We start from the raw sequence: 22,655 nt of genomic DNA, 5'->3' as shown, positions 1-22,655 counted from the left end.
ATGTGTTTTCACATGGGCCTATTTTAATTTTAATAATATTTGATGAGCCTTTTCCAAAAATTCCTCTCTGTTAGTTCTGGATACATTCCTTGGATTATTTCTTGCATAATCTCCTCACCTCTGTTTTCAAATTTGTTCTTTCTGGAACCACTTATTTGGATCTTTGAAATGCTGAAAAAATAATCTAATTTTCTAATCTGATAGCTTCTCAATTTTATTTTCCAATTCTTCTATCAAAATTTTACCTTCTGTGATTGTACTTTTAACTTCTATGACCACGTTTTCATTGCTCCTTTTTAAAAAAAAAAAAAAATCACCTTGTTCTCATTCATGGATGCAAAGTCATCTTTTATTTTCCTGAGATTACTAATTGTCATGTTGTTTTAAGTTTCTTCTCACTGTATTGCCTTTGTTTCCTCCAAGTTCTCAACTTTCTGTTTTCTGGTTTCTTGTTTCTGCATTACAGACTTTCTTGATGCAGCTTAGTTAAGTACTCGTGAAGCACTAAAACCATTACATGCTCAGGCAAGGGCAACCAGATACTTTAGATGCCCAACTATCAGTTTATTTCTGCCTTTCCTTGTGGCTGGTGAAACTGCCCAGAGAATATTCCAATCTGCTGCCCATATGCTGAGGATTGAGGTAGAAGGGGGCCTTTCAGGATGAAGACTTTCTGGTAGTCCTCTTATTTTCATAATGGTATCCTGCTCTCAGCAGTGCCTGAGCAGTAAGCAGCCAGTTTACTATTATTCCTTTTAAGGTAAACTGTTTTTGTGTCTTTGGCTGCCTTTAATATTTACTCTCTGGTCTTAAGCAGTTTTACTATAATGTGCCTAGATGTGGTTTTCTTATATTTATCTTGCTTTATGTTTATAATGCTTTTTGAAGCTGGCTTGACGTCTCAGCCATGATCCCTTCTGCTCCATCCTCTTCTCTCCTTCTGGTACTCCAATAAACATACCCTCTTTGTTTATTTGTTTGTTTGACCAACTTTTCTACATTTTTCATCCTTTTATTCTCTCTCCCTTTTCATTTTGGGTAGTTTCTTCTGACCCATCTTCCACTTCCACAATTCTCTCCTCATCTGTATCTAACAAGCAGTTACACCCATCTACTGAGTCCCTAATTTCAATTGTATCTTTTAGGTGTTCAGTTCCATTTGTTCTCTTCTATACTTTCCATAGCTCTACCAAAATTTTAAATCTTGCCTTGTAGTTCCTTGAGCATATTAAGCATATCGTAGTTTTCTGTTCAGCATCCCATCTTATCTCCTTGTATGCCTGGTTTTTTAAAATTACCTGTTAGACTTTGTATATAAAAACTGTAGATACACAAAATATTTTAAAGCTTAGAATAATGTTTTCTTCCTTTGGTGAGAGTAATATGTATTTGCTTCTGGGAAAGATGTGGGGAGACCTAGCAATTCTAGATGTTCTTTATCCAGGGAGAGATTAAAAGGATTTGAAATGAGGGTCTGTGCTAATTTACTTTTGTTCCCAGGGTGTAGCTTTATCAGAGTCCTAACTCAGAGTCTCAGAGTTTTACCAAGGCCAATCTTCTCCAATTTTTATCTCTCTAGCCAGTCCAGGTTTCAATTTTTATCCTCAGAGACCAGTGAGTTTTCTGAATGCTCTCTACAGTTTTTCAACCCCTGCAGGAATTCCGTAGGAAAAACAGTCACAAATGCTTTGATTGTCACTGGCTTTGGTACTCTTAAACTCACAATTTTTCATATGTTGCCCAGATTTTCTCCTTGTTCTTAGAGGGAAGTAGTTTGGCATAATAGACTGAATAGGAAGGGCTTGGTCACTGATCTGCTGAAAGTTCTTAGTGGTCAAGTAATTGTCCTACCTCTTGATTTCTCCATTTGTGGGGGAAAAAGTTTGTAAGAATTTCAAGGCCAGCTGAGTTTGGTTGCAAGAGGGAGGCAGGTATATGTAATTTACATCACTCTTAAGTAATATGTACCAACAATCTATTCAGGCTACTAGGATATATCTGTAAACAATGACTGTAATGTTCTTTCTGAAAGTCACTGCCTTCTCAAAACTCAATGAAAGGTGTCAGATCAAACAAAAAGCATGAAGATAGTTCCAGGGAGCATCTGTACAAATAAATGAATAAATAAGCTCCAAGGAGATAGAGATCAGAAAACTATTGAAGTTTCTAAATATTAACCTATTTTCTAATAAACCTCTTTTCTTTGATGTGGAAGAACATATATGCATTCATTAACACAAATATTTTCTATTTACAAGAAGGCCTTACTGCCGAAAATTTAGAGTGACAAATAAAAAGTGAGAAAAAAGGCAGCATTAGAGCTCCCATTTCATAGAGCTCTGTACTATATGGATCAGTTAGTTTGAAACCTTAGGGCCTCTCTGTGCCTTATTTATTTCTCTTTCTTATCTAAGAAAATAATATAAAGGATCTTAAGATATGGTGTCATAAATATTTAAGTCTTTCCACAAGTCATTTCACCTAGATCTTTTTGTCTGACAACATTAATAATCAAAGCTAGCATTTATTGAATGCCAAATGCTTATTTTTCACCAGGCACTATCTAGATATATTATCATGTTTAATCTTCTAGATGCCATTATTAGTTCCATTTAAAGGGAAGGAAAGGAGCCAGTCTTAGAAAGGTTAAATAACCTTCCCAGAGTTAGAGCATGTAGAGTTGTTAGGACTCCATTCCAGATCTGCCTGACTATAACATCCTTACTCTTGATAGTATGAAATACTGCTTCAACACTCATATACTAAACAGCTCTTTGTTGAGTGATTACCACATGTTAGACAACTGTGTATGACACATGACCATGCTGCCCTCAGATAATGTTGCCCTTCCCTCTCAGACACATTCTAATGTAATGTCCTAACATCCCAGAGGAGGATTTTTTCTTCCAAAGTATGAAACTTAATGCTGCATACAACAATTTCATCACAAATGACACTAAAAAGAAAACCGCAAGTGCCATCCTAGGAAGAGTTCTACCATGTCATATATGTCCCTCCAGTCTCTGTCTTTTCATTTGCGACAGGGAAGAGGAAATGGGACTAAGAAAGAGTATGATTTTCTCCCTGAAAAACATCATATAATCTTGACATATGTGTGTTGGGGATTTCATACCATTAATAAATCTTTACACCGTACCACTTATCACATCTCTTCTTGTCTTTGTTCATTATATAAAAGCATTTATTTCATTTTATACTGACTTATTGCTGAATATGACTGTCTGCTCTCAGTGCACAGAATAAATTCTTTAGTTGATAATGACAATGATAGCCATCCCTTAAAAGTGACATAAGTTGGTATCTTAGTTAAGGCTGCTCTAACATATACTGGGTGGTTTATAAACAATAGAAATTGATTTCTCCTATTTCTGAAGGGTGGAAGTCTGAGATCAGAAGGTCAACATGGTCAGACTCTGGGGAAAGTCCTCCTCCAGGTTGCAGACAGCCATCATTCTTACTGTATCCTCGTGTGATGGAAAGGGTGAGAGCTCTCTCAGGTCTCTTTCATGGGAGTGCCAATCCCATTCATGAGAACTCTAAATTACCTCCCAAACCCCTCACCTACTTCTATCATTATATTGGGGGTAATGATTTCAATATATGAATTCTGGAGGGACACAAACGTCTAGTCCATAACAGATGAATAGATGATGATGCTGGTAATGGAGAAGAAGTTATAAATTTTTATGGAGGAGGGAAGGTGGGATTTGGGGAAAAAAACACATCTGATCAATATAAAGGAAGTTTACCTTAATCTCCCTCTGTGGTGCCAAGTGTTAACTATAAACCTGAATAACAATTAATTAGAAAAAAACAATTTGCTAAAGCCAATTAAGAGCTGGGACAGGCAGAATGAAGATGGAAAGTCTTGCAAAGCATGCAAGAAACGCATATATTTTTTCTTTTATTTTCTAGACTGCCCTTTAATGACAAAGGAACAAAACCTCTTCCTTTCACTTTGCTTTAGCTTACATTCAAACTAATCATATTCAATCAGTAGAGCTGTCATTCTAAATTCAGGGAAGGTGCTGACCCATCATGTTACCTAACATTCAATCGATAGCTTTCCTTTTTCTAGTGTGGTTTATAATCAATATGACCTGCTGGAATCTGTCTTCTGGGTTTCACATTTAGCTTTGCCAAAGTAAAAGAAGTCTCAAGTGAGAGTCAGAGTAAGAGGCTCACAGCTCTCTGTCAAGCACAATCCTTTGCTTCTGTAAGTCTCTTGATATTATTATCATTGGTATCCTGTTGTCACTGAAGAAGTTCCTTGGAATGGCTCTCAGGAAAAGCACAATCCATTTCGGAACGGCTATGACATTTATGTGTTAAAGAAAAGATGCCCACCATGATAAATTAGGATGTTATTCTCTTATTTACCTATTCTTGTGAATTTATTTTATAGATTTCTCATACCTAAGGCAAAGATATAAGAGTTCTGCTCCCCTATGCCAAATGAAGACACAATTCACCACCCTTTTTCAAGTACTCACTGATAATATATAAAGCACTATAAAAATTAGTTAAGAGGACTGACTATAAATCAAGCTTTAAAACACACCCTTCACTCTAACACATAGAAAAAAGAGATACAATTTTGAAACAAGGATTTTGAACCAGGCATAGTTATACTCAAAAACAAGATTAACACTGTATGGACTGGAAGTGGAATGGAAACACTAAGAGAGTCCTGAAGCCACAGACCTCCTGGGCTCTAGGTCCTAAATCAGTAAAGGAAGCTTGAGGGACAAAATGAAAACCAAAAAATTTTGCAGGAAGTAAGGGTTAAGGGCCAGGGTTCCCAGCCAAGAGAGCTTCCCTGAATTTGAAAGAAGGCCGAACAAAGCTGTGATGTTGCCAAGGTAATAGTCTACACACACACTTGTGCCAGTGGAGGATGTGAAGTACAGACTGTCATGTAGACAGGCCCTATGTCAAGCCACTGTCAAGTGTGATGAATGAATCTGTGACTTTTCCAATATCCCCATGGGGGAAAAAAGGCTCAACATTTGATTCTGGGCTTGTGATAGTTGTTGAGGGTGAAAGCAAATGAAGAAAATGTTAGGGAGGCAAGACTACTGAGAATGAGAAAAAAATATATCTCATGCCAGATTAATCAATCATTTAAAATTCCAAATGCGGAGAAGGACAGTTGCAAACAATCAGCCAATGAATTCATTCTCAAGCAATCTATAGAACTAAATGAAAATGATTAGAAAATGTTTCTGAGATCCTCAAAGAGATGCAGGGTAGTATAATATATATAAAACAAAAATTACGAAACAAAAACAGATATGAATCAAGAATAGTGGCTATTAGTAATCAATTATAAATCTTAGAATTGAAATACATAGCCAAAAATTAAATAGATGAGAAACTTTAAATTTGCCAAAACCAAAGGCAGAATCTGTAAACTAGAGCATACCACTGAGGAGGCAGCAGAGAGAGATGAAGAGATGAAAGACGTGGATGAGAAATAAAAATAGACATGTAGAATTGTACTGGAGAGAGAGAGTGTGTGTGTGTGTGCGCGCGCGTGTGTGTGTATTTTGCTCAAAGTAGGAAACAGAGGGACTGGCAAAGAAGAAACATTTGAGGAGATAACAGCAAAATTTTCCAGTATTAGAAGGGTCAAACCTGCTGATGCATTTAAACAGAAACCTATGAAAATCAAGAATAAAAATACAGTCTTAAAAGCACCTTGTGAGAAAAAGAAATGATCTATAAAGGAGTAATAATATGACTAACAATGGAATTTTATCAGCAATGATTGATGCCAGAGATCAATCTTCAAAGGAAAAATTCCTGTTATATAGAATTTCATACTTAGCTAATTATCATACAAGAGTGAAGGTGAAATCAAGATATAGTCAAATATACACAAATTATGAGACCTCTATATAGCACAGAACTTAGAGGTATATGAAAGAGGCAAGAGGGTCAAAGTCAGAGATATAAGGATGGAAGCAAAAGTCAGGGAGTAGAGAAGATGGTATGGCTTTGAAGATGGAGGAAGGGGCCACTAGCCAAGGAATGCAGGTGGCCTCCAGAAACTATAAAAGGCAAGGAATTAGATTCTTCTCCAGAGTCTCAAAGAGTACATAGCCTTATAGACACATTTTAGACTAATGTCCTCCAGAACTATAAGATAATAAATTTGTTACAGCAGCAATAGGAAACTAATATACTTGTCAATTAAAAGACAGAGTCTATCACGACGCCTGGTGGCTCAGTCGGTTAAGCGTCTGCCTTCGGCTCAGGTCATGATCCCAGGGTCCTGGGATCAAGTCCTCATTGGGCTCCTTGCTCAGCTCCTTGCTCCCTGCTTCTCCCTCTGCCTGCTCTGCCTGCCACTCCCCCTGCTTGTGCTCTCTCTCTGACAAATAAATAAATAAAAAATCTTAAAAAAAGAAAAGACAGAGTCTATAATTAGATTTTTAAAAATCCAGTCATAGGCTATTTAAAAGAGATTTTAAGTTGACTCACAAAACAAACACACACACAAATCTGAAAATAAAGGAATGAAAAGATATACCAGGCAAATGCTAATTAAAAGAAAGCTGATGTAGCAATATTACTATCAGGCAAAACAGAATTTAAGTCAGAAAGCATATTTAGGGATTAAAATGCAGAGTATCTTATAAAAAAGGAATAACATACCAAGGAGAAATAAAAATCATAAACTTCTATGCATCTATTAACATAGCTTTGAAATATATGGGGAAAAAATTGACATAATTACAAAGAGAAATGAAAAAGTGGAAGATTTTGAAAAAATTCTATCAGAAACTATTATATCATACAAATAATCAGTAAGGCTGTAAAAGATTTAAACAATATCATCAGTAAGCTTGATCTAATACAAATGCAGAGACAGACCGACAGATAGTAGTCTTTCATACTCAATCATTAGAGAGTCTATACTCTTTTTTAAGGTCATGTGAAATATTTATAAAAACCAACCATAACTATGTCTCCCAAAACACAAATTCAAAAATTATGTGTCATGCAAACCATGTGTTCCAACTTCATCATAGTTAAAAGTTACCTATTAAAATTCTACAAAAAGGGGAAATGTAAAGAATTAAAAATATATGCCCGTATATAACTCACATATTAAAAAGAAAATCACAGTAAAGTTTACCAAATATTTATAATAAAAAAGTATTACAAATAAAAATTATTGTTATGGAGTTGAAATGCTGCATAAAGAGAATATTTACAAGCTTTAAAGTCATGATTAAACTAAGAGTTAAAATATTGGTGAACATTCCAATTAAGGTTTCTTGAAAAAGAACAAAATAACTATAAAGAACATTGGAAGAGGTGGTAAAACTAAGAGCAGAAATTAGTGTATAAACATTTTAAAATCATATGAAACTATTTGGAATAATTTTATGCCAATACATTTGCATTTAGATGAAATGAAAAATTTCTAGAAAAATTTAAATAATCATTATAGAAAATGAATCATTAGTTAAAATTTCATTACTTCTTGTATACCTTCCACCCTCAATAAACACATGAAGTTCCTATGACTAAATGGCTTTATCATCAAGGAATGGATCCTACTTTATGTAGATTATATAAACATCTTTTCAAAAATTCAAAAGAGGAAAAGCTAACTCATATTACAAGAATATGATATTCTTGATACCGAAACCAGAAAAATGCAATGCAAAAAATCACAAACAAACAGATGCAAAAATCTAAATAATATGATAGCTATATAAAGCTATTTAAACGGAAAAGCAGGGAGGAGTTAAGATGGCGGAGGAGTAGGAGACACCGTTTTCAGCCGGTCCTCCGAGTCGAGCTGGATAGGTACCAGACCAGCCTAAACAACCACGGAACCAGCCTGAGACGCAGGAAGACGCATCTGGATCTCTACAAATGAACATCTCCAGCGCTGAGTATTAAGGTACGAAGCGGGGAGTAACCAAATTATCAGAAATGGAATTCAGAGTAACGATGGTCAAAATGATGAGTAGAATTGAAAAAACTATTAACGAAAAGGTTACTGAGAATATAGAATCCCTAAGGACAGAAATGAGAGCGAATCTGACAGAAATTAAAAATTCTATGAGCCAAATGCAGGCAAAACTAGAGGCTCTGACGGCCAGGGTCGCAGAAGCAGAGGAACGGGTTAGTGAATTGGAGGATGGGTTAATAGAGGAAAAAATGAAAATAGAAGATGGTCTTAAAAAAATCCACGCCCACGAATGTAGGTTACGGGAGATTACTGACTCAATGAAACGATCCAATGTTAGAATCATCGGCATCCCCGAGGGGGTGGAGAAAAACAGAGGTCTAGAAGAGATATTTGAACAAATTGTAGCTGAAAACTTCCCTAATCTAGCAAGGGAAACAAACATTCGTGTCCAAGAGGCAGAGAGGACCCCTCCCAAGCTCAACCACGACAAACCTACGCCACGTCACGTCATAGTGCAATTCGCAAATATTAGATGCAAGGATACAGTATTGAAAGCGGCCAGGGCAAAGAAATTTCTCACGTACCAAGGCAAAAGCATCAGAATTACGTCAGACCTGTCTACACAGACCTGGAATGAGAGAAAGGGTTGGGGGAGCATATTTAAAGCTCTTTCAGAGAAAAACATGCAGCCAAGGATCCTTTATCCAGCAAGGCTGTCATTCAGAATTGATGGAGAAATAAAGACATTTCAGAATCGCCAGTCACTAACCAATTTTGTAACCACGAAACCAGCCCTACAGGAGATATTACGGGGGGTTCTATAAAAGTAAAAAGGCCCCAAGAGTGATACAGAACAGAAAGTCACAGCCAATACAAACAAAGACTTTACTGGCAACATGGCAACATTAAAATCATATCTCTCAGTAATCAGTCTTAATGTAAATGGTTTGAACCATCCCATAAAACGCCACAGGGTTGCAGATTGGATAAAAAGAAATGACCCATCCATTTGCTGTCTACAAGAGACTCATTTCGAACCCAAAGATGCATTCAGACTGAGAGTAAGGGGATGGAGTACCATCTTTCACGCAAATGGACCTCAAAAGAAAGCTGGGGTAGCAATTCTCATATCAGATAAATTGGATTTTAAACTACAGACTATAGTTAGAGATGCAGAAGGGCACTATATTATTCTTAAGGGAAGTATTCAACAAGTGGATATGACAATTATAAATATATATGCCCCCAACAGGGGAGCAGCAAGATACACAAGCCAACTCTTAACCAGAATAAAGAGACATATAAATAAAAATACATTAATAGTAGGGGACCTCAACACTCCACTCTCAGAAATAGACAGAACACCCTGGCAAAAACTAAGCAAAGAATCAAAGGCTTTGAATGCCATACTCGACGAGTTGGACCTCATAGATATATATAGAACACTACACCCCAGAACCAAAGAATACTCATTCTATTCTAATGCCCATGGAACATTCTCAAGAATAGACCATGTTCTGGGACACAAAACAGGTCTCAACCGATACCAAAAGATTGAAATTATCCCCTGCATATTCTCAGACCACAACGCTCTGAAATTGGAACTCAACCACAAGGAAAAATTTGGAAGAAACTCAAACACTTGGAGACTAAGAACCATCCTGCTCAGGAATGACTCGATAAACCAGGAAATCAAAAATCAAATTAAACAATTTATGGAGACCAATGAGAATGAAAATACAACAGTCCAAAACCTATGGGATACTGCAAAGGCAGTCCTAAGGGGGAAATACATAGCCATCCAAGCCTCACTCAAAAGAATAGAAAAATCTAAAATGCAGTTTTTATATTCTCACCTCAAGAAGCTGGAACAGCAACAGAGGGACAGGCCTAATCCACGCACGAGGAAGCAGTTGACCAAAATTAGAGCTGAAATCAATCAAGCAGAAACCAGAAGTACAGTAGAGCAGATCAACAGGACTAGAAGCTGGTTCTTTGAGAGAATCAATAAAATTGACAGACCACTGGCAAGACTTATCCAAAAGAAAAGAGAAAGGACCCAGATTATTAAAATTATGAATGAAAAAGGAGAGGTCACGACGAACACCATTGAAATTGGAAGGATTATTAGAAATTTTTATCAACAGCTATATGCCAATAAACTAAGCAATCTGGAAGAGATGGAATCCTTCCTGGAAACCTATAAACTACCAAGATTGAAACCGGAAGAAATTGATTCCTTAAACAGGCCAATTAATTATGAAGAAATTGAGTCAGTGATAAACAACCTTCCAAATAACAAAACTCCAGGCCCGGACGGTTTTCCTGGGGAATTCTACCAAACATTCAAAGAAGAAATAATACCTATTCTCCTAAAGCTATTTCAAAAAATAGAAACAGAAGGAAAGCTACCAAACTCATTCTATGAGGCCAATATTACCTTGATCCCCAAACCAGGCAAAGACCCCCTCAAAAAGGAGAATTACAGACCGATTTCCCTAATGAATATGGACGCCAAAATCCTCAACAAGATACTTGCTAATAGAATCCAACAGTACATTAAAAGGATTATCCATCACGATCAAGTGGGATTCATACCTGGGATGCAAGCGTGGTTCAATATTCGCAAATCAATCAGCGTGATACATCATATCAACAAGAAAAGACTCAGGAACCATATGATCCTCTCAATCGATGCCGAAAAAGCATTTGACAAAATACAGCATCCTTTCCTGATTAAAACCCTTCAGAGTGTAGGAATAGAAGGTACATTTCTCAATCTCATAAAAGCCATCTATGAAAAGCCTACTGCAAATATTATTCTCAATGGGGAAAAGCTGGAAGCCTTTCCCTTAAGATCAGGAACTCGACAAGGATGCCCACTCTCGCCACTATTATTCAACATAGTACTAGAAGTCCTTGCAACAGCAATCAGACGACAAAAAGGGATCAAAGGTATTCAAATTGGCAAAGAAGAAGTCAAAATGTCTCTCTTTGCAGATGACATGATACTCTATATGGAAAACCCAAAAGAAGCCACTCCCAAACTATTAGAAGTTATAGAGCAATTCAGTAACGTGGCGGGATACAAAATCAATGCTCAGAAATCAGTTGCATTTCTATACACGAATAACGAGACCGAAGAAAGAGAAATTAGGGAATCCATCCCATTTACAATAGCACCAAAAACCATACGTTACCTTGGAATTAACTTAACCAGAGACGTAAAGGACCTATATTCTAGAAACTATAAATCACTCTTGAAAGACATTGAGGAAGACATAAAAAGATGGAAAGATATTCCATGCTCATGGATTGGAAGAATTAACATAGTTAAAATGTCCATGCTACCCAGAGCAATCTACACTTTCAATGCTATCCCGATCAAAATACCGAGGACATTTTTCAAAGAACTGGAACAAATAGTCCTTAAATTTGTATGGAAACAGAAAAGGCCCCGAATCTCCAAGGAACTGTTGAAAAGGAAAAACAAAGCTGGGGGCATCACAATGCCGGATTTCGAGCTGTACTACAAAGCTGTGATCACAAAGACAGCATGGTACTGGCACAAAAACAGACACATAGACCAATGGAACAGAATAGAGAGCCCAGAAATGGACCCTCGGCTCTTTGGGCAACTAATATTTGATAAAGCAGGAAAAAACATCCGGTGGGAAAAAGACAGTCTCTTCAATAAATGGTGCTGGGAAAATTGGACAGCTACATGCAAAAGAATGAAACTTGACCACTCTCTCACACCATACACAAAAATAAACTCCAAATGGATGAAAGACCTCGATGTGAGACAGGAATCCATCAAAATTCTAGAGGAGAACATAGGCAGCAACCTCTACGACATCGGCCAAAGCAACCTTTTTCATGACACATCCCCAAAGGCAAGAGAAACAAAAGATAAAATGAATTTATGGGACTTCATCAAGATTAAAAGTTTCTGCACAGCCAAGGAAACAGTCAGAAAAACTAAGAGGCAGCCCACGGAATGGGAGAATATATTTGCAAATGACACTACAGATAAAGGACTGGTATCCAAGATCTACAAAGAACTTCTCAAACTCAATACACGAGAAACAAATAAACAAATCAAAAAATGGGCAGAAGATATGAACAGACACTTTTCCAATGAAGACATACAAATGGCTAACAGACACATGAAAAAATGTTCAAAATCATTAGCCATCAAGGAAATTCAAATCAAAACCACACTGAGATACCACCTTACGCCAGTTAGAATGGCAAAAATAGACAAGGCAAGAAACAACAATTGTTGGAGAGGATGTGGAGAAAGGGGATCCCTCCTACATTGTTGGTGGGAATGCAAGTTGGTACAGCCACTCTGGAAAACAGTGTGGAGGTCCCTTAAAAAGTTAAAAATTGAGCTACCCTATGATCCAGCCATTGCACTACTGGGTATTTACCCCAAAGATACAGACGTAGTGAAGAGAAGGGCCATATGCACCCCAATGTTCATAGCAGCAATGTCCACAATAGCTAAATTGTGGAAGGAGCCGAGATGCCCTTCAACAGATGACTGGATTAAGAAGTTGTGGTCCATATATACAATGGAATATTACTCAGCTATCAGAAAGAACGAGTTCTCAACATTTGCTACAACATGGACGGCACTGGAGGAGATAATGCTAAGTGAAATAAGTCAAGCAGAGAAAGACAACTATCATATGATTTCTCTCATCTATGGAACATAAGAACTAGGATGATCGGTAGGGGAAGAAAGGGATAAAGAAAGGGGGGGTAATCAGAAGGGGGAATGAAACATGAGAGACTATGGACTATGAGAAACAAACTGAGGACTTCAGAGGGGAGGGGGGTGGGGGAATGGGATAGACCGGTGATGGGTAGTAAGGAGGGCACGTATTGCATGGTGCACTGGGTGTTATACACAACTAATGAATCATCGAGCCTTACATCGGAAACCGGGGATGTACTGTATGGTGACTAACATAATATAATAAAAAATCATTTAAAAAAAAATAAATAAACGGAAAAGCAGGGATATATTTCTTAAAGTACAAATAAAAAACAGACACAAGGAAGGAAATATTCATAAAGTTGACATTAAATTAAAAACATCTTTAGAAAATCCAAAACCCCATTATAAACAAAGTGTTAGTATCCACAATGTATAAAGAACATCTACAAGTAGGTCACTGACAATGGATAATTGACAGAAGAGGAGACCAAATGAAAAAATTGTCAATCTCAACAGTAATAAGGGAAATACAAATTAAATTGTATTCTACTTTCAGACTACCAAGAACTTGACCATAATAAATTTTAGCCTGTTGAAGAAATAGATGTCTCGGACCATCTTGAAAGGGCACATTGACATAATCACCTTACAGAGTAATTTGGCAATATCTAATGAACTTGAAAATACACTTCTCCTAAGACCCAACAATTCCACTGCTAGGCATATACCCTTTCTATACAATACCCAAAAAGTATATGTATCTTGCATATGCACACAAGGAGACCTGTATCTGTTCACTAAAGTATTATTATGATAACTCAACTGTCAACTAATGGGCAAAGAGATAAACACATTATTGGTAAATGGAATACAAACAGCAGCTAAAATGAATTAAATAAATTTATAGTATTAATAAGAATAGATATTGAAAACATAATCTTGAGTCTAAAAAAATGAGTCACAAGATGTTACATGCAGTGATATAATTTATATACATTTAAAAAGCAACCAAACGGCACTATATAGTATTTACAAATACATATATACCTGTAATATAAAAAGCACGGCTTGTATACACATCAAAATCATGATACAGTTGCTTCTGAAAAAAAGAATAAAATGACACTGACAAGGAAAATCAATGGGACTCCAACTTTAACATTACTACATGATTTCTTTAAAGCAGAGGATCTGAGGTAAATGTGGGAAAGCTTCTAGTGTTAAGCATCACTCTTAAATTTTTCTGTATTAAAAAATGTTGAACTTGTGGGACTTCATCAAGATAAAAAGCTTCTGCTTTTTATCCAGCTAAGGAAACAGTCAAAAAAACTAAGAGGCTGCCCACGGAATGGGAGAAGATATTCGCAAACGACCCTACAGATAAAAGACTGGTATCCAAGATCTATAAAGAACTTCTCTAACTCAATACACAAGAAACAAATAAACAAATCAAAAAACGGGCAGAAGATATGAACAGACACTTTTCCAATGAAGACATACAAATGGCTAACAGACACAGGAAAAAAATGTTCAAAATCATTAGCCATCAGGGAAATTCAAATCAAAACCACACTGAGATAACACCTTTCGGCAGTTAGAACGGCAAAAATGGACAAGGCAGGAAACAACAAATGTTGGAGAGGATGTGGAGAAAGGGGATCCCTCCTACATTGTTGGTGGGAATGCAAGTTGGTACAGCCACTTTGGAAAACAGTGTGGAAGTCCTTTAAAAAGTTAAAAATTGAGCTACCCTATGATGTGGCAATTGCACTACTGGGTATTTACCCCAGAGATACAGCCGTAGTGAAGAGAAGGGCTATATGCACCCCAATGTTCATAGCAGCATTGTCCACAATAGCTAAATCGTGGAAGGAGTCGAGATGCCCTTCAACAGATGACTGGATTAAGAAGATGTGGTCCATATATACAATGGAATATTACTCAGCCATCAAAAAGAATGATTTCACAACATTTGCTGCAACATGGACGGGACTGGAGGAGATAATGCTAAGTGAAATAAGTCAAGCAGAGAAAGACAATTATCATATGGTTTCACTCATTTATGGAACATAAGAAGTAGGAAGATCGGTAGGAGAAGAAAGGGAAGAAGAAGAGGGGGTAATCAGAAGGGGGAATGAACCATGAGAGACTATGGACTCTGGGAAACAAACTGAAGGCTTCGGCGGGGGGAATGGGATAGGCTGGTGATGGGTATTAAGAAGGGCATGTATTGCATGGTGCACTGGGTGTTATACGCAAGTAATGAATCATGGAACTTTATATCAAAAACTGGGGATGTACTGTATGGTGACTAACATAATAAAAAATATTATTATTAAAAAATAAAAAATGTTAGATATACACAGTTCCTGACCTCTAGAATCAAATATTTCTGTGGTAAAACAAAAAAGGATTAGACTAAAATTCAGAAAATCTGAGTTATAGCAGAGTGGCTGCCACTCTTTCACGTGTAACTGTGGGCAGTTCTCTCAACCAAGAGAACCTCAGTTATCTGATCTGCTCAATGGGGACACTGCAAACCTTAAGGGAGGGGGTATGTTTGAGGACACAGAAAGCTATGGCATAAATCATAGTCAATAGAAGGGTTGAGCTTGGAGCTAAAACCCAAGTACTATATTGTAAATGTATGCCTTAGTAAATGAAGCTGCTATTGTGCAAAATCTGTAAGAAACAAAAAACTATATAGAGAGAGGTATAACAACTGCATTTGGTCTTGAATTCATGCCCATTTCTTTTCCTTTTTCCATATACCTTTTTTCTTACTTGTTTCCTTCCATAGATGCAGTGGTTCATTCCCATAGCAGAGCTAATTTACCCACTGAAAACTGAGAAACAGCTCATTCTATCTTCTCTTCACACACACATCACGGGGTGTGATATCTTAAGAACCATCTATCAAAAGGCCTTGGAGATTAGTTTGTCCGTTAGAAATCTCTCTAGTGCCAATTCCCTGATACAGGAAGCACCCCAAAGAGAAAACGAAGTTCTAGATCTAGTGGGAGCTTCAGTTATGCAAGGATGGTGTAGTGTATAAGGTATAGCTACAGATCTCAACAAACCAGTTGTTACTACAAATTAAAAATGAGATCTCTAGGGGCACCTGGGTGGCTCAGTTGGTTAAGCTTCCGACTCTTGACTTCGGCTCAGGTCATAATATCAGGGTTGTGAGACCTACCCGTGGCAGGCTCTGCACTGGGTGTGGAGCCTACTTAAGATTCTCTCTCCCTTTCCTGCTGCCCCCACCCTCTCACATGCACATACACACATGCATGCCTGTGCACAAACTCACTCTCTCCTAAAAAAAAAAACTGAGATCTCCAGAATGGCTACAATTTCGTCATCTCCTAAAACACAGAGGGTCTAGCAACAACAGTTTCACTGGATGTGAAATACCTTCTAATCTCCTTGTGGGCTTGTCTATTTACTTTGTCAAAATAGGTCATAACTTTGTATTTAAACCTCTTTTAAGAGCACTAGCAGTGAAGAATTTCTACACACATTTACATATGTGAACTGAATGTTTTGTCATACTCCATTATAGAAGATCAATTAGTTAAATGGGGAAATAGATTCTGTGTCTTTATTTCAGATATACAACTGAAGGGATTATGGTTGGTTGAAAATGACCTAATGGAGACGATTTGCATATATACATTTTAACACATCTCTGAACAAAGCCGAGTTATCTATCTGGGCCTTTTGTCTACTTCAGAAACACTCCCTGATTTCTTCCCCCAACTTTTTAGAAAAATCTGCTCTTCTAGGTGTGTCTACCTGTAAGGGTCTTTTGTAAACAAAAAACCAGAATCCCTTCCCCATTTTCATGTTCATCTGGATAACTGCTGATTAGGCAAAGTTAGGCAGTACAGTGGAAAAGAGCAAGGGTCTGAAGTCAGACCACCAGGGCTGGGAACCAGGCTTTGCCACTCAGAGGTTATGGCACTTTATCAAACCTGTCTGTACCTCTGTTTCTACCTCATTCAAATCAGCATTATAACAGTATTTCTCTCACAGGTTACGGTAAGTGAAATACTGCACATAGAGTGGTGAATAGAACTAATTAATGCCATCATATTGTCATCATAATTCCAATCCTGTTGCTAGGTGCTGGGAATTCGAATCAGAGACACTCATCATCTGAAGGAGACAAGCCGACAAACAAGTAAATATAGAAAGGGTGCTCCTACTTAAACAAGGACCCAGTGGCTTAGGGCCTGAAGATGTGAAAGCACAATGATTCCCTGGATGCTGTTATCACTGTGTATGGCTCTGGCAAGTGACCAAGAAAATATATGTTTAAAAGGAGCCAAGCTTCAATGAGGCATCAGAATTCTCAATTCCTGGATCCTGGATCCTAAAGGTCTAACTATAACGGCCTCCCCCACAGATCGCAGAGGCAGAAGGCCCCTGCAAGATGCTTCAGTGCCAGCCAAATCCCAAGATGTCACAAACATCTGGATGCAAGTTCTCGGGCTAATGGTTCCCCTAGGTTGAATAGACTCCAGATGTTTCTAAACAAATGCTGGGCAATGCACTTTCTCTGCCTAGCGAGGGGCACCCATGCAAAGAAGGTATGTATCTCCCAGCCCGATGCTGAGGTCCTAGGGTCCAGAGGACTACCGTATTCTTGCCTCATTTCTTCTGTCACCCAATGAGAAGTTAGGAGCGCTGTGTGTAAGGCAGAGCCCACACACTCTTGCCAAAACGGCCCTTCTCTGCTCTGCTCTCGCATTCTGATATTTTTAACCCTCCAAACCGGAAGTGACTTACTCTGTTGCTTTGAGTCCTTCATCTTAAATCCAAATAAACCAGCCACAGGGAACCCTTAGCTGAGGCTGGTATTTCAGACATTCCAAAGCAAAGGAGAACCTACTGCTCTAGGTCACAGAACACTCTGCTTTTACTAATCAATAAAGCACTCAGGACAAGTTAAGATTTACTAAAACAGAAAAAATATAATCTTCACTGTTTCTTCACTCCATATCATACTAAGAAGTTTCAGGGTTTTCAATCATTTTTTTAATACAGCATTTATTTCTGAGAAATTCAAAATCGCTCCGAGTGTAATTTATTTTCCCAACAGCATGGTGAAGGTGGGCTTCCAGCTTCCTATCTCCTGCCCTTCCAGCTGATGACAAACACGTCTCTTGCCAAGCAAGGGAGAATCTAATCGCAGTGGTTGCTGTGATGCGCGGACCACGCATAAGGCTGAGCGTGGCTAGCGGCTGACAATGGGAGCAGCATTGGGGGAGGGCTGACATTTCCCGACAGCTAAAAGAGGAGAGAGGATGAGCCCGCCTGTCAGGGCATCCAGCAGGAAGAGAGAACTTGCAGACCTGAATCCTTAGTCATCATAGAAGAAGCGAAGAGTGTGCCCTTGCCCTGCTTATCTCTGAGTGAGAAATGAAATGCACCAAATATTTGACCACTGCTAACCTGGGTACTGAGCTCCAGGCTTAGTTAGGGGAAAAAACAACTATTATTTGAAACTTTTTCCTAGTGCCTGGTAATTTCTGTGAGAATGAATGTTCAGGTTCACTGCTGTACATCAATTTCAAAATTTAGTAAATGGTATTTCTATTTCTTCCCACTGTGGTTAATTTCCCAATTAGTGTCATTCAATTCCTATAATATTAACACATTAGTATTTCTTTACTAGGATATCCATCAAAAATCAGCTGAAATATGAAAAGAGAATTACAGTTGAAACTACTTTTATGCTGGGAGGACAACTGGCGCAACAAACACCAGTTTTCCAAGAGAGGATGTGAGGGGAAAAACACAGTCTATGACAGATCACTTACATCACACGTTTGGCTGCTTGGAATCAGAGCTTGCTTATTTGAGAGGATACTAAAGAATCAAAAGATGGAATCATGAAAACATTGTGGAAAAGAAAAAGTCCCATTTTAACAACCAGCTGGGTCATTCAAAATATAAACTATCTTAGTAAAAACCGATTAGATCCTTGGTGTGTTTTTGGTTTTTAACATGTATCAAAAAGTGAAACCTGGAGCTCCCTGAGAATTTAACCAGGTGGCAGGTGCTACACTGGTACAAGCGTTCTGGTGGTTTCTGCCCATCTGCTCCTCTGTAATCTGTTCGGACCTCCCGGGCCACCTCTCAGCGTCCTTGACAACTCGGCTACCTCTCCGCTTCCCCCACTGTGAACTCTGCACACGCACAGCTGGACCGTAAGCAGCACTTCCTAGGCAAAACCCCTTGCTTTCCACCAAACACATCAACTAACTCATTGGATAAAGACTAGCCAAGGCATCTGTTCTGTAGGATTTTTCTTTAAACATTATTAGACATTATTCCCCACACAAGATCCACAAGGCACCCGGACAAGGGTGAGGTTGTATCCAAACCTCATGCTACAAAGAGCAGTGACCGTACAGAAAACAGCTGCCTTTGTAAGGACTAATGACAAATGATAATAAAAAGGAATAATAGTAGTGATAAATGAAATGCTAATAGGGACCAATGACTCTGAGAAGCCACCACAAGTCAGCAGAGAACTATGATCCTGTTCTTTCTAATGGTGACTTTTAGAATATTAATAATTGATTTTTCAGAAATATCTGACAAATACTGAAACCAAATGTTAGCGTTCATTCAAATATCAATAATTTGGGGATAGGTGGAGGGCTACACTATTTAAAATTTTATGTTTAAATTTAGAAAACTTTTTCTAGAATCAAAAATATTTTCGGTTGCTGGATGAGAAATTTCTGAATTCTGCAAAAATTTTTGTATTATCTCTTAAAAGATCAGCTTATAGAAGACTAGCAGATCTAAATATCATTATAAAATACATAGACATAAGACAGACTCATTACTAAAACTATTACATGTCTGTTTTTGTATTAATCCTTGTTTTGCTGTTTTCTTTAATTTTGACTTTTGGCGAATATTATCTTGCTGTATTTCATACATCCTTATAAACTACGTTAAAATATTGCTAAAAGGAAGAGAGGATTAAAATAAACATACTAACATATTTGTGGCCAAAAGGGTTCAAATTAAACATAAAGAGGCATTTTCAGTTACAGAGACATTTACAAGGTGTTTTCTGGAGGTGGGGAGGGGGTGCTTAGATATAGTTCAGTAAAGAAGATCTTTGAAGCATCCTCCTGAAATTATACTAAATATATCTGCTTGTTTACCAAACTATATGCTTATTGTGTTTCTTAGTCAACAAAAGGATTATAACAAAGAGGAACTGGGGGTGAGAATGCAGAGTTTAATGAGGTCAAACCTCTACTTCTGGTGATCATTTTCAAAGGCATTTTGTAAAAACAGGACCACTGTCCATAAGGTATAGGCAAAGCTGTATTTTCATCCCATAATGGTCCCGCCATCTACTCACCATGCGTGCCCGAAATAATGCAGGGATGAAGGACTGGTTAGATAGGTTGAGAATCCTCAAGGAGTCCTTTAGGACGTAGATATTGCCAAAGTCAACTTGAGTGGGATGTACATAGATAACTGGGCCTTCTCCAATGCTCTTTATGCGACATACCTGTGTTCCACGCAAGAGGAAGAACAGGAGAATAGCTGAAAATGGCTGGCCTTGGAGATCGCTTGAAACAGAAGCTTCTGGCCACGCCGTTTATAAAGAGCAGGGGCATTAAAGGGTGCTTATGAGAACTGTCATTCCTTCTCTCTGTACTCTGTGGTCAGAGGGACACAGATGGTTATGCTGGTCAGACCCACAAATCCAGCATGGAATTCCTCCTTGAAAAGGATGATTGGCTTGCCTGGTCAGCCCAAGCCATACACTGAAAGGAAACAACAGGGCTGTCCTGTTGGGGACAACAACACAGCTGTGCAGGTTGGGGACTGAAATCCACCTTGTTGTGCTCGTCCTAGCCCTGTGCCTTCATCTAGGCATTGTGTCTGCCTGAGGAAGGGGGCCTTCTTCTTTCATGACGTGTTGCCTGCTCAGCAAGTGACCTTCTCATGGGCTGTTCCGTGCAGGGTGGGTGCCTGGACCGGTGGCACCTTTTGAGTTGGCCTGCCTTTGTGATGCTGCTTTCTAAGTCAAGCGGCTTATCTATGGCATCTTATACAGAAGAGATACAAGCAAAACCCTAGTTTAGTCTACTCTCTAAGCATTCAGAATCACTTCAGACAAATATACATCCACATCACTCAGCTCCCAAGTAAACCAAATGCCTAGGGATTCATAGCCTGTTGGGCAACTTCCTCCAAGATTCATCCTTTGATTTAACTCAAGCAGCAGATCGCTTTCCATGTCTCCCTCTTCCCACACTGGGAGACAGGCTACTTCTCCTCACAGCTTTAGTAGGTAAATTTGGGCTGAGTCCAGTCAAAATATAGGAAAAGATCTAGTGAGCAGTGACCAAAATCACTCTCAGAGCCCACATGCAGCAAGTGGGTGATACTCAGCTTTGTACCGAAACAACTGAGGAGGACATTACAGATGTACTCTCTCCTCAGAGTTTCTGAGGAGGGCCAGCCCCCTCTGCCTGTGTGTGTGTGAGAAACTCCTGATAGGAGTTTAAAAACAAATACTATTGATAAAGAAGATGTGGTACACACACACACACACTGAAATATTAGCCACAAAAAATGCAATTTGCCATTTGTGACATGGATGGATCTAGAGAGTATAATGCTAAGTGAAATAAGTCAGTCAAAGAAAGACAAATACCATATGATCTCCCTCAAATGTGCAATTCAAGAAACATAACAAATAAACAAAGGGAGAAAAAAGGAGACAACCCGAAAAACAGACTCTTAATTCTAGAGAATAAACTGATGGCTACCAGAAGGGAGGGGGGTGGCAGGATGGGGAAAATAGGTGGTGGGGATTAAGAGGACACTTATCTTGATGAGCACTGAGTAATATATAGACTTGTTGAATGACCATATTGTGCATCTGAACTAACATGACACTATATGTTAACTATCCTGGAATTAAAATATAAAAAATTTTAAAATAAAACAAAATTAAAAAACCGTAAAAAATGTACAAATTAAAACATAAAATAAATAAAAAATTAAAAAGGACAAATGCTATAAAAACAACACTACTTTTAGATGGATCTGAAGATAGTTTCCTGAGGTAACACAGCCCTAGTATTTTACTATTGCAGAGTGAAAATGTAAAACCGGAAAATACGCAAATATGGAGTATGCAAGAAGAACAGCCATTTTAACTGTAATTCTGAAAACTGGCTCTCACCATAGGGGGGTCCGGGCTCCCAAAGGTCGAGATGTAAACTGTGGACCTATATTCCCCAGTGACCTGGGTCTCCAAGGCCAGAGGTATGTGAACGGTGCCGTGGGGAGGGATGACTCCATAGGGCACGGGACTGGAGAGTAACACAGCTGGCGTGTCTCCACATACCTGGTGGGAGAGACAAGCCGGATGGATAAGCAAGCCTCTGGCAGGGTGTGAATTAAATAGCATATTAGGTTATTTTGAAACGAGTGTCGTCCTGAGTCCATGGAGGTTCTTTAAGAGTGTGTCACCTTTCAGGCAAATAAATGGGGATGAGCACCTCAATTCTGCTAAAGGGAAGCACGGTGTGCATAAAGCCCCAGTCCAAAGTGCACAACTCAGCAAGATGCTGAAATTATCCACAGTGCGAATTAGTGCCTGGGCCAAATTCCCTGGTATGGCCCTCCATGTGTTCACGCTTTATCCCCCACCACCTGGTCCCTTTGTGCTCTGTCAACAGTGGCTCCCGGTATTTCCTGAGCACACGATACTGCTTCCTACCTCCAGCCCTCTGCACTTGCTTTACTCTTCCTAGAAGGCCCCCTCCCTTTGACTGACCTGCACCTCCATCCTGAACACCTGCAGGTGCACCCCCCACCTCACCCCACTCTGTGCTCTAGACCCAGGGCTTTTCCTCTGTCCCCAGGGGGCATCCTGCAATCCTGGTCCACAGTGTGTACTATCTATGTGTCCATCTG

At 38.6% G+C, this 22,655-nt stretch overlaps 1 protein-coding gene across 1 annotated transcript in view; it reads right to left on the bottom strand.

Annotated features, from left to right (window-relative positions):
• HYDIN (HYDIN axonemal central pair apparatus protein) overlaps nucleotides 1–22,655 on the bottom strand; it is a 394,665-nt gene that overhangs the window by 185,568 nt on the left and 186,442 nt on the right. The window contains exons 18-19 of the mRNA XM_008702363.2: nucleotides 21,919–22,083; nucleotides 20,077–20,229 (exon numbers count right to left, since the gene is read on the bottom strand). Coding sequence (XP_008700585.2) covers nucleotides 20,077–20,229; nucleotides 21,919–22,083 — 318 coding nt within the window. The remainder of the gene's footprint in view (nucleotides 1–20,076; nucleotides 20,230–21,918; nucleotides 22,084–22,655) is intronic.

Source organism: Ursus maritimus, unplaced genomic scaffold, assembly GCF_017311325.1.
Source record: "Ursus maritimus isolate PB19 unplaced genomic scaffold, ASM1731132v1 scaffold_19, whole genome shotgun sequence".
Classification (NCBI taxonomy): domain Eukaryota; kingdom Metazoa; phylum Chordata; class Mammalia; order Carnivora; family Ursidae; genus Ursus; species Ursus maritimus.
This window is presented reverse-complemented; position numbering and strand designations above follow the sequence as displayed.